The 12503-nt window shown below is 36.6% G+C and overlaps 1 protein-coding gene across 2 annotated transcripts in view; it reads right to left on the bottom strand.

Annotated features, from left to right (window-relative positions):
* The window catches only part of NEK7 (NIMA related kinase 7), a 58954-nt gene that overhangs the window by 31668 nt on the left and 14783 nt on the right, over positions 1-12503 (bottom strand). For both annotated transcript variants that reach the window (XM_079313541.1, XM_079313542.1), the window contains exons 4-5: positions 4627-4689; positions 3936-4046 (exon numbers count right to left, since the gene is read on the bottom strand). In XM_079313541.1, the coding sequence (XP_079169667.1) occupies positions 3936-4046; positions 4627-4689 (174 nt within the window). The remainder of the gene's footprint in view (positions 1-3935; positions 4047-4626; positions 4690-12503) is intronic.

Genomic DNA, 12503 nt, shown 5'->3' with positions numbered 1-12503 from the left:
CACAACACCAGAGGTGCCCAGGGCTGTCACTGTCACCAGCACGCTCAGGCTGCAGGGACAGTGGAGTCCTGCAGCACCCTGCTGCACAGCTGAATGCAGCTGCAGCTCCTTCCAGGCTCAAAGGGCAGGATACCCCTCACACAGGTAACTCAGCCAACCTCAGGGTGCTGCAAAGAAATCTCCAACTCCAGAGCTAATAGACTTTGGCATGGGAAGGAGGGGCTGCACTCCAGACCATGTGGAGAGGAGAAATTGCCTGATGCAGCTTCATACAGTGAAGCCCAAAATATCCACCACTAGTGAAACAGTGAAATTAGAATCAATGAGATTTCAAACAAGTCTGAACAGAGCTCCAGCTCCTGCAAGGAACAATTTAGATCTGCATCAGTGCTTGGAAAGAAGTGACTACTCCTACATTTGGACAAGAAACAAGAAACAAGTTCAAGGACAAAGAATGCACTGACTCTAGCTATAGAAACTTGAGATATCAATAGGAATTTCATACTGATGAAGAATTTTTAAATATTTGCTATTCTACATAGCTAATTATAGTATTCTTATCTTTATTTAGAGTTGAAAAAACACATACAAAAAGTGCTGTCTGAAGAGTGGCTGAAGTGCCGAGTTGACATTTTGTAGAATTCAAGTTATTTCCCATCTATCTTGAGAAAGCTGCACACATATTTTCAACATTCAGATGAAAGCTTTCATGCTTGTTTCCAAAACATGATTAACTTCCTTAAGATCTGTATGACATATTCAGTTTAAAGTTTGCTTTTTTTTTGGTGCACTAAGATTATTTGCCAGAAGAACCTAAAAACTAAAAACAACTGCAGAAATTAAATAGACTTTGAAGTTTATTAGAGAGTTTAAAAATGCCCAGATTTTAGTGCCTTGATAACATCCTTTTTGCAAGCCTAGTAATTTTATATTTAACCTTAAATAATATGCTAATTATTCTGCAAGATAATTCAAATTCTCTTGTTTTAACATCTTCAGGACAGACTTTACTAACTGCCCTTTTTACTGAATTATTATGTATTTTCTTAATTATTTCAGTAGATTCTTTATTTGTGGCAATTTCTTTATCCAATCAACTGCTGCTTGAAAACAAGAAAACAAACTAAAAAACCCACTGAAAAATTTCATTTTGTCACTGTTTGTGGCAGAGAACCATGACTAATAAGAAAAGGGACCAAGCCTCAAACTTGCCTTACAACATATTATTGTATTGCAGAAGAAGGTGGCATTATGAGCTAACACCAGTTCTCATGAACTACCCTGAACCTTGGCAGCCACGTACTATCACATGTTCTGCAGTGGGGACCACAGACAAACAACAGACCATGAGCAACTGGGACTTAGCACAAGAGTTAATAATGATTTACTTGTAGTACCTTTGAGGTAATAATACCCAGCAACCAAATCCACTGACAGAAAAATCAAGAGTTTTTCCTTCTTTCACTGTGTCCATAAAGGGGTTACACAGTGCTGAGGTACTGCAGTGCAAAACCAACTGTGAGTCAAACAAACATTTCCCCCTCACTGATGTTTCCCTCTCAGTTTTACTGATATGCCAATATGCCACATTCAAGAATTCTAACAGGCCATTAAAAGCTGCACAATAAATCCTCCATTTTGAACTCTCTTGCTTTTGTGAATGGAGGCTATATTGAAGTATCTCCCTGTGACAGAGATCATTAAAAAAATAACTAAGATAAAGTGGATTAAACTTGTGTATGTACATACATAAACACGGCAGCAGAGTACACATGAGATATCTCTGCTTTCATTATGTGATATGTAAATGCCAATGCACAGCTGCCTTTTTTTGGACATACAGCAGATCCTATGAATTCTATTAGAATACATCTGAATGCACCAAGTGATTTTCCTCAGTTGTCTACTCAATGGGGACAAAGAGAGCATTATCTGCAGGTGACAAGAGCGAGGATATAAAAGCTGGGCAGCAAGGATGCCGTTCATTAAGGGAAGAACTAAAGAATTCATTAAGGTGCACTGTGAGGCACAGCAACCTTGGAAGTATTCTCTGATGTGCCAATAATGTCATAACAAATATCTAAGTAAACTAGTTGTTTTCCATCACATTAACATTGGTTTTAGTGTCATTCAAGCAGTGGTCATTTACAATTTCAGAAACATCCTTGATCCCCTCCACAAATCACCTAAGTCTGGAACCCAAACACTCTTCTGAGGGTGTCTCCACATTCTCCAACAACTTACAGCAACATTTTAGCAAGAACACTGGAAGCCAAAGCAGTTTATTTGTCTTGAAAACACAACATAGTTATTTACCTTAATAGTGTGACAGGCAGCCACTCTTCTAGGAAGACTCTATACTATTACATATCATTTATTTTCCAGGCAATTTTTAAAATACATTTTTAAGATTGGTGAGCCCCACATTTAAACTCATATTGTCAAAGTAATCTACCAAATCATTTCCTCCACCAGGAGCATGAAGACACAGTGCATTGTGACATCTCATACATATTTAATAATAGCCTGATAGGCTGTCATTAACATCAAACAGCAATCTAAGTTTGCTACATTAAACATGATCCCTGTGTTAAGAGGACAATCACAAAGTGCCTCCAAGATCGAGCCTGTAAGAAATACCCACCGACTTGAACAAGGTGTAATGAGGCCAACTGCACTGAAAAAGCCACACACTGGATTTAAAATTAAATAATAAAAAAAAAGCAAGGGAAAAAAGAAAAAGCTTCAGTGGGTCATAAGACCAGACATGCCATAAGGCAATCTGTCACAGAGTACTCATATTAGTAACTGTTGTGTCAAAACTGAACATTCAAAAGAAAAGACAAACCTTCCTTTATGTTTTATGAAATGTAAGCCCACAGAATTAATAATTCATGAGATGAAGAAAAATATCACATTTGGCTATAAATATTAACAGATGCTGTCAACCTGCTTAGAACTAAATTTTGACTGTCCTACCTCACAATTATCAATTTAGAAAGGCATATTCTTCAAAAGCTTAAAAAAAAAAAAAAAAAAAAATCAGCATGAAAGTCATTAATGAAGAAATTAACATTCTCTATTCATGTAGGTCCCAAGCAAAACAGCCTAACTGTGTTCTGTGCCCAGTGCTGCTGAGTGAACACTAATTGACTGGCATTGTTTGTGCCCACAGTAGTGTTGTGCTGTGTTGACAGCAATAATGCTGGTGTGCACACAAGGAAAAATGCTAAAAGGACATACTAGACCAAAGACACAGTGGAAAAAGGGAAGGGAACAAGAGGAAGTAGCTGTCAAATAACAAAGAAACATTAAAAAAGGCAATTAAAACTTCATATAAGTTTAAGAATACAGAATTTTATACAATGGGTCTTGGATAATTTTTTCTCATTAGCTAAACAGGCATTTATATATTACCAAAAAAAAGCAATTAACTCATAACACACAACCACATGTCAGTAAATTCACTTCATCTCAAAGAAATATGAAATATATTTTTAGCAGTTCAAGATCTAGAAGACACTCCTGCTGTATGGCTGCAATTCTCTGCTTTCACTGCTATTATTGAGAATAGAATATTGGAACACAATACATGATCATTCCAAAATATCAAGAATGCCATTAAAATGGGTGGTTCTAAATGGTGGTGACAGTGCCTTTCTTTTTTTTTTTTAACAGGCTATTTTTTTCTCCCCACTGCTAACATAACTTCAGTCTACTTATGGTCTCATCTGCATTTAGATTCTGAGCAAAGTGTTAAAAACACTCACATAAGCATCAATATTGACATACACAAAGAATCAAACTAAACACCTTACTTTTCTCTGCAGACCCTGACAGTTTCATTGCATTTCACCCAGTGAAGATCACACAGAATGAAAAGCCGAAGTTGAACGTTACAAGCTCTTATTTTTTTAAGACAAATTAATCCCTACCTTTATCATTCTAGAGAGATCTCCAGCATCTGCTAATTCCAACACTATGTTCAGTTCATTGTCTTCAATGAATGAGGCATAATATTTTATTACATTAGGATGATTCAGTTGCTAAGAAAGCAAAACAGTAATTCACATTTTAGTGTACAGCATGCCACATGTTTTAAGACTGACATAGGCAACATTCTTATTCAGGCAAACAAAACAACCCCTAAAATCTATTTCACTATGATACAAATTACAAAAAGTATATGCTGATGACAAGCATTCACAAATACTTTGCAAGAACAGGATGGCATTTTAGAATCAGTCACACAGTGACTGACATTACAATTTTAGAGGAATTTTACTTCAATGTATATACCCAATAGCATGCTAAACTTAACTGGAACAGTGAAGTCAATTTTTGAAGTAAATAGCAAAATTAATTTTTGAAGTCAGGATTTTACTGTACAAAGGACACAGTCATACACAATACTGCAATTTTGGCAGAAACTTTTACTTGAAGTGTTACTCATTCTATCAGATTTACTTTTTAATATTAACTTTTGAAGAATTTTTTGGTCTTTATTATTTTAAAAGTGAAGCTTTTAAAACTACACAAAAAGCAGTGGACACCACAATGATGTCTATAAAAAAACAGAACACATTTTTTGATGACAGTTGCACATGTTCTAAACATATCTTTTACCTTAAGAAGATCTATTTCCTTGATGCAGTCAGCACGGGCTTTGGCATCCATCAAATCAAATATCTATGGACAAGAGATAAAAAATTTTAGTCAAGTGATAAAAATATAGTAAATTGAGTAATCATTATCATATTTCATACTATCAATAATGCAACCTGAATTATGCACTTCTTGGCAAGATGTAATATTACAGCAATAAATATTTCTAATGCTCTGATGCACTGATTTAGTGCATTATTTTATTTATTATATTATTTTAGTGCATTATTTTATTTATTATATTTTATTATTTTAGCCCCCTCATAGGAAACAAGTCCATTTTAAGTACAAGCCTTCCAATTACTTAATTGCCCCCTCTGCATATCTGTTCCAACACACTGCAATAACTTAGCACACCTTATAAATGATTCAAATCCCAGGCTCCTACCCCATTTTGCCACACCATTTTCACAAACTGATTTCTTAGTACTGAGAATACCTTTTTCCCCTTAATCTTGCTACAGTCTTCCATTTCAATTCTAAATAATGCATATTATTTTACTCCCAGGATCAAAACTTCCTTGTCACCTCCAACTCTTCTCCCATTTCCCTCCATTCAGCCAGCAAAGTATTGACTTGGTTTATGCTATTTGTTTATCAAAGTCATTTATTCTAAGCCCTCATCTGTAACCTTGATTTTTATAGGCTTTTATAGCTAGACACCTCTGCTCTTCATTTTTTCCCTACCTCACATCTACTTCAAATTATTTTGCAATATATCTCATTTTTGCTTTCTCCAGTTAGCTGCTCTTCACTAATTTCAATTTTTCTTTGAAATACTTTTTGCTGCCATTAGTCTGTCCAAATTCTACACATTTATATTTAATGTAACGTCTATTTTCACTCCCTTTTTCACCAGCTCTTCACTTTCTCAAACATGCACCTCCATATACTGACTATTTCCCTTGAAAATGACCAAAATGTTATTATTTCCTCTAAGAATCCTTCCTCTCTCATTTGTGATTACTTCCTGAATACAACAAACAAGTTTAATAAAACAAAACAAAAAAAAAAATCACCAACTTCTTTGTGGCTTGCATAATGTATCTGAACTATCCAGAAGAATGAGAGACACCCTCAGCTTTATTCATCACATTTATGAAATTAACTTTTCCAGTTAAAAGTTCTCATGCACATCATGTTTCTAGAGAGACATCAAGAAAAGATTAGAGATGCAAGAGCCTATATCTGTTACACATCTACATTTTGAATGAAGAGGTATTGCTCCTTAATAATTCTGACAACAGATTAAAGTCCTAGAGTTTGGCAGAGTCACGAGAGATTCTAATGATTTTCCTAGGAAACATTTTAGAAAATCCTAAATATTATACATAGCACGTTAACTGAGAAAATACTGAGAAGGCATGAAATCAAATACTTTTCCTTATAACTTGAGACCAGAAAATGAAAAATTTATACACCATCTCCCAAAAACAACCAATGAAACTGTACTAGGAAGCAAGGAAAAAAAGGGAACAGGTACAGGGAAGCATCTTGAGGCTTCACTTTCTGCCAAGCTTTAGACAACAGTGACATAAGATCATTCCCTATAAATGATACAGATTCAACTCCAAACACACTGGAAAACCTCATCAAAACTGGGGACAGAATTTCAGACTAAAACTGTACACAAACGATCTCCTTGTAAGGCTTGGAAAATTACCAGAAACACAGACTCAAAATTCAAACCAAATGAGTTTCATTGTGTGACAAAGCAGGGCAGCTTGCACCTGTTAATGGGTGTTCCAATATGCCAAGAGACATACTAATTTAATTTACCTATTCCAGGAACAATTCCCTACACACCCAAACTAACAGGTTTTTCCAAGAGCAGGTTTTCTTACAAGCTATGCCTCTGCTAGGGACATAAATCAGTGTATCTCATAGTACAGTAACAAAATAACAAAAATAAAACCCTAGACCCAGTACTGTGAAAAATCTAGAACCAAGGCACAGAAAACAAAGACAAAACTTTGTTTGTATTCTGGACAGTATTCCCAGTACTTCTAATTTGTTATTAAACAGCACAGAATAGACTAGACCAAGCAGCTGCTCTCCCCTAAGGACAGACTTAAGTTTTATAAACATGACTCCCTCTACTTGTGCTGCACTTCATAAGCATCTCTACAAATTTGTCACAGCTTCAGCTAAACTGAGCATTGCAACAATTACCCAAATTAAATACAGCAAGGCAGTAAAAATAAGTTATCTGATCCGTACAACCACAAATAAAGACAATCTTAAGATTTACTGTTTAGCATTATTGTGGTTCTCAGATTTTGATCCAGATCTAACCACAAAAGACTAAAAATAGCATTTCCCAGAAATCCAGAATTTCAGTTTCACAGAAATTAACTTGCTCCAACAACAAGATTAGTTTAAAAAAACAACTAAAAAAAGGCAAAAATATTCAATCTACGGCTCTGAAGAACCTCTGAATCACACCAGATGCAAAAAGCTGTCAGAGCTTCTCTCTCTGAAGAGATGATCTTTTATTTTAGCAAACTGCTGCAGTTCAGAGCAGAGGATGCCAGTGTAATAAGCCATGTCAGCTCACACAAGGAGGTTACTGTAAACACAAGGAAAAAAGCTCCGTGTTTCCTCACCAGCAGATGACTCAACACTGAGGAACGTCTCCCCCTGAAAAGTGGAAGCTGCAATGAAAGGCTTTAAGAACATCCTCTCAAGTGCATGTCAGAGCCCAGCACGGCACCTGGCAGCACTCTGAAGGTTTGTTTAGCAGGAGAGGCTGCCCTTTGCCCGTGTTTGCAGCAGACTGGCCATTAGTCTAACACTGTGGAGGGATGTCAGGGCTCCCATCACGACTGCAACAGCTTATAGCTTTGCAGGAGGATTAATTCCACCTTCAGCTCCTGTGACTCAGCAAGCCCAGCTGAAAGGTCAGTCTGTACTCCAGCACCAGCCTTGCACACAGATCTCTTGAACACACACAACTTTTAGCCCTGTACAGACAGTGCTCCCCTTGCCATCAGCAGGCCACAGGTCTCATCCACCCCAGACACACACTGCCTAAGCACTTCCAACCTTTTGGCCAGCCTTCCCTGGGACTGCACTCGTTCTCTGAGCTTGGCTCTAGCTGTAGTACATGCCCTGCAGCTGGGTGACTTAACTGCAACTAAGTCACTGCAGTCAAATGACTTGTGCCTAACCCAGTTTTAGATTCAGCTCGGCTCTGTGCAACTGTACAGCCAGAAGGAAACTACAGCAGATACAACAAAAGTTTAGAGAAATCTTTGGATTTTTGGATAAGCTTAGTAAGCTTTTGAATCAACACAAGCTGACTGCTTGAAATCACCCAGCAAAGTCTCACATGATGACATTACCAGCATCCTCTTCCCAGCAGAGCTCAGGTCACTGATGATGCTCCACACATGGATTATTGGAAACCAGCAGTAATTAGACAACAAGTGTTATCATCACTGTAACTGGCTAACCATAAAACCTGCTGTACTTAGATTAGACTGCTAGGGTATTCATCAGACTAACAATAATTCAAATTCTTGACTCCACTTATGAAGTCAGGACACAGGGTAATTCAGTTTGGAGGCATGCTTCTCAAGGCAGCATCAATTCCACTCAGCACAAACTGCACAGTGTAATACATTCTTACTTAAACTTTCAATTTTTTCCCCCAATTTCTATTTTCAAGGACTATAATAAAATTAACATTTCTAAAAACCAATTATGATTGTATTAAAAAACCTAATAAGCAGCAAACAATAGAGTAAATATTTTTATGTGACAGCTTTCATAAAGTGTAATCAAGAAGCCTAATTGTGGTAAGCTTTTTACCTTAGTTAGCAATTACTGTGAAACTCCTTAAAACAATTAGGCAAATACTGATGAAGATACTTAAAGGAGCATTTTAAAAGCCTTTAATGTTTTTTTCCCCACTTGGCAAGAACACTGAGTGAAATAAACCTTTTTAGCTCTCAGTTTTTCATCTCATCCTGCAATTGACAGTGTACAAAGGGAGAGTAGAATGACAAAGATATACTGATAGTTATCACATTTCTGTGTGCTATGTAAGTTAGGGATCTCTGCTAACTCCACACTCAATCCCTTCTCTAGTACCTTCATGTGAGTGTAGATTTCAACATTTCAACATAGATTTCTTTCAACATTCCAGAAACGTCAGGTTTAAGTGCTGTCAAGAGATACTGGTATTTTTAGAATAGCTTCTAAGCTGTTATAAGTTACAGAGCAGGAACTGTCCCTGTGCAGATGTGTAAACTAAACAAAGGACTTGCAATGTATGAATTCAACTTCCTGAGTGAAGTTCTTATATACATGTCCCCACAAGCTATGGGCACAGCAAAAAGGTTTAGAAACATGGAACCACCTGATGGAGAACATCAAGCCCTAAGCTTCTAAAACCAGACTGTATCTAATCCATTACCAGATACCAACCAAATCCCTCATTTGAAGTGAAGTGCCAAGTTGGGTATCAACCTGATTCCACTTGTTCCAGATCTTCACTTTTCCAGATTTTCCTTTTCAGCATTGAAAAGGATAAATTAAAATCTATACCTATGTCTGTTCTGTTTGAAATTCTGTATACAATAAAAATACCAAAAAACATTTCCAAATCAAATCACAAATATAACTGCTGTAACATAACCTTCAGAGAAGTAAGCAAAATAAAGACCCAAATGCATATAAATGTTAAAAGATACAATACTGAACAGCAACAAGCATTAGAGTATTTTGCCACCACAGCACTGCTGTGCTGAGACAATAGTGCATCAGAAAGTGTGAAATTACAAGTGTTTTTCTAAGATTAATTAACTGTAATTCAGGCCCTGAAGTAGCAATCCACTGACAATGTACAATGAATAATGAATGTATGTCCTAGATAAAAGGATTCATTGTCTGAATCTCTAACATGGGGCCTCCAATTTTGGAATGAAAGGAAAAGAAAGATGGAACAATGTAAGGCAGAAATGCAATTAATCTGAAATTTTGTTGAAATATGCAGCTTTACATATCTGAAATTTTGAGTAGCTTAAGGTTTCCTTAAAAAAATAGCTCCTAAAGTTAACTCCTATGGCCTTAGAGTCACTGACTTAGATATTTACCATTCTTCTGCCATTTAAAGATGCTTTGTGACCAGTAATTGCTTACTTTGCCCTTAGAAGGGACTCTTGGAGTGGTCCTTGCTCAGAACACTGCACTGTACCCCAGAGCTGCAGTAGCAGAGAGGCACAGCTGCTTCCTCAGGCATCATCTGCAGCATAGTCTGGATCTGAGGCTTAGCATGTGTTAAGAAACTTATCTGGAAATTTTGCAATTTATACTGCTATGGTCACAGTTTACTGGGGCTGATCTTGTCTTCAATTCAAAATATAGTTTAGACATTTATAAGAGTTCAGTAGTGAAGATATGATTTTATTTCTGTTTGAATTTAGGCAATATTTTATGTAATAACAGCATCTCAGAAACATAGTCCCATGCTGGAAAAAGTGAGGACCAAATTATTACTTTCCTAATTACAAAAAAACAAATCAAACATGGGAGGATGAAGCATAAAGGGTACAAAGGAAGAAAAGACCTAACATACCATTTTGTTAATTCTGCTGGTTAAATCACTACTAAAAAATCTGCAAGTTAAACAGTTCTCACTGTGCTACATACCCTAATAAAAACCAAATGAAGAATACTACTTCTTTCTGTCATCTGGACTCAGCAGCAACTACAAATTCAGGAAGAGTAGTTTCTGTCACCATCTGCTTGTCCTTTCTCCCACAGCATCTTACTGCTACTTGCTGCTGCTCAGATTTTATTCTACAAACATACATTTTGCACACATTAATATAAAATTTATCAATATTGTACATATTTCAGCCAAATAGAATTTTATTAGCGAAAAATAAACATTCTTGTTGGAAAGCTTCATAAGAACTCAAAACTGGCAATCCTTTTGAAACAAACAATGGCCTGAGATCCTGCAACTCCAAGGGAAGATAACTGAAGGATTCTGAGCCCCATAAGCCCTTGACAGTAGAGGCACACAGGGGGTACCATTACCAAATACATATAAAGGATACAGGTACACACCTAACCCAGCCAAGAAAAAGAAATTGGGAGGGGATGGAAAAGATGTGACTTGCAAGACTGGAGAGGAAGGAGGGCATGTAAGATGTGAGATAAGAATGGGCAGATAATGGTAAAGTTGAAGTTCAGATCTCAGTTATGGTACTTAACACACTGTAGGGCATTTAGAGACACTGTTTTAATGTAGAGAATGAAGTCCATGCACGGATATAAAATAGAGAGAATAAAGCCTCTCTCTCATAACTGAAAGTAATTCTCCTGTTTTGTCCTTGCTGAGCTTCTATTAAAAAGGCATCAGAAAATAAAGAGCATTTTAATTCGAGTAAAATCAAACATGACTAAAATCAAAAGGAAGAAGCACCATCATAGAGCAGATCTATTTTTTAATTCCTCTGAAAAGCAATTACTTCTCAACAAAAGACATCTATGAAAATAAATCGTATAGTGAAATTAGGTATTGTGACTATATTTACCAAAAATATTTCTAGGCAATCTTAGGAAATGTCACAGATGCACAGTAACAATTAAGATGGTCTTCTGTCTAAGAGGAACAGATTTAGATGTCAACTATGCAAGCTGGAATGGCTGTGCCAAACACCCTGCTGGCATTATATGCTTTGGAATTTTTTCCCCTTCCAGGTTAAGTAAGTCTCACTTTCCACTCAGACAGTAATCTCATACACACATCCAGCCTCCACAAGGAAAGTGACACAAAACACAGCCCCTCCTCACATGCACTAGGCAATAACTTCCAATGGAAAACCAACAACCTATGCTGGACACTTAAAGACAACTGGAACCCTGTCACAAAGCCATTTAGGAAAGACACCACTTTTTAACACTATTTCCTACCAACAACCAAGTATATCCTTAGAAAATTAATAAAGGATTAAATAAAAATTAAGTAAGAAAGCTTTTCTGCTGTAGAAACCATGACCTGCACATGGACAGCATGATGTCATCTTCAGACACTGAAAAAAACCTTCCATCAAACTGGGAAGTCTGCTGTGAGAATACAGCTACACATACTGACTTTTGAAATGCTGTTAGGAGTACACATGCTAAAATACCTCTGTATTCTTAATGCAAGCACTGTTATAAAAATTTCATGGCTGGACTTTTATGACTTTCTTCAAGTACCCAGGCATTCCACATCTACCTTAATTGACATGCATTTCAAGTCACATTTGACCTTTTTGGTTCCTCACATGTTGAAAATGAAGGAAGAATTAGCCTAATGTTTTAAGACTGTTGATCAAAGTTCTTAGAATATATTTCAGCTTTTGAAGTAGTATATATCTGGCAGTTTTCCCAGAAGGGGGAACCAAGTCTCTTTTTTTTATGACTGTCAGGACTAGTCCTGCCTCCTGGTGCTGTGGCACACAGGAAATCACAGAAACAGAACAGCAAGTCAAGATATGATGGAGAAATTCACAGTGTATGCATTTAACTCAACAAAAACAGAACTATTAAAATGCAGAAACTCTAGAAAACAATCTAGAGAATATTACACATATTGTCTTGCACTCTATAAAGGTAAAAACACCCTTTTAGATCTGATGGTAGTACTCCTTCAAGTATCACACTAAACTTACCTCAACGTCAAAAGCGAAATGCCAATTTTAGTTTTGATTTCAAAATTAAACACATTGTCAGAGAATTTTCACAGTAAATCCAGCAGGGAATTCCAGAGGGTAATGGTCTTACAACTAACATCTCTGAGCAGCTCCAAACACAGAGAATGGAAATGATACTTGATGGAG

This window comes from Erithacus rubecula (genome assembly GCF_903797595.1).
Source record: "Erithacus rubecula genome assembly, chromosome: 10".
Lineage (NCBI taxonomy): Eukaryota > Metazoa > Chordata > Aves > Passeriformes > Muscicapidae > Erithacus > Erithacus rubecula.
This window is presented reverse-complemented; position numbering and strand designations above follow the sequence as displayed.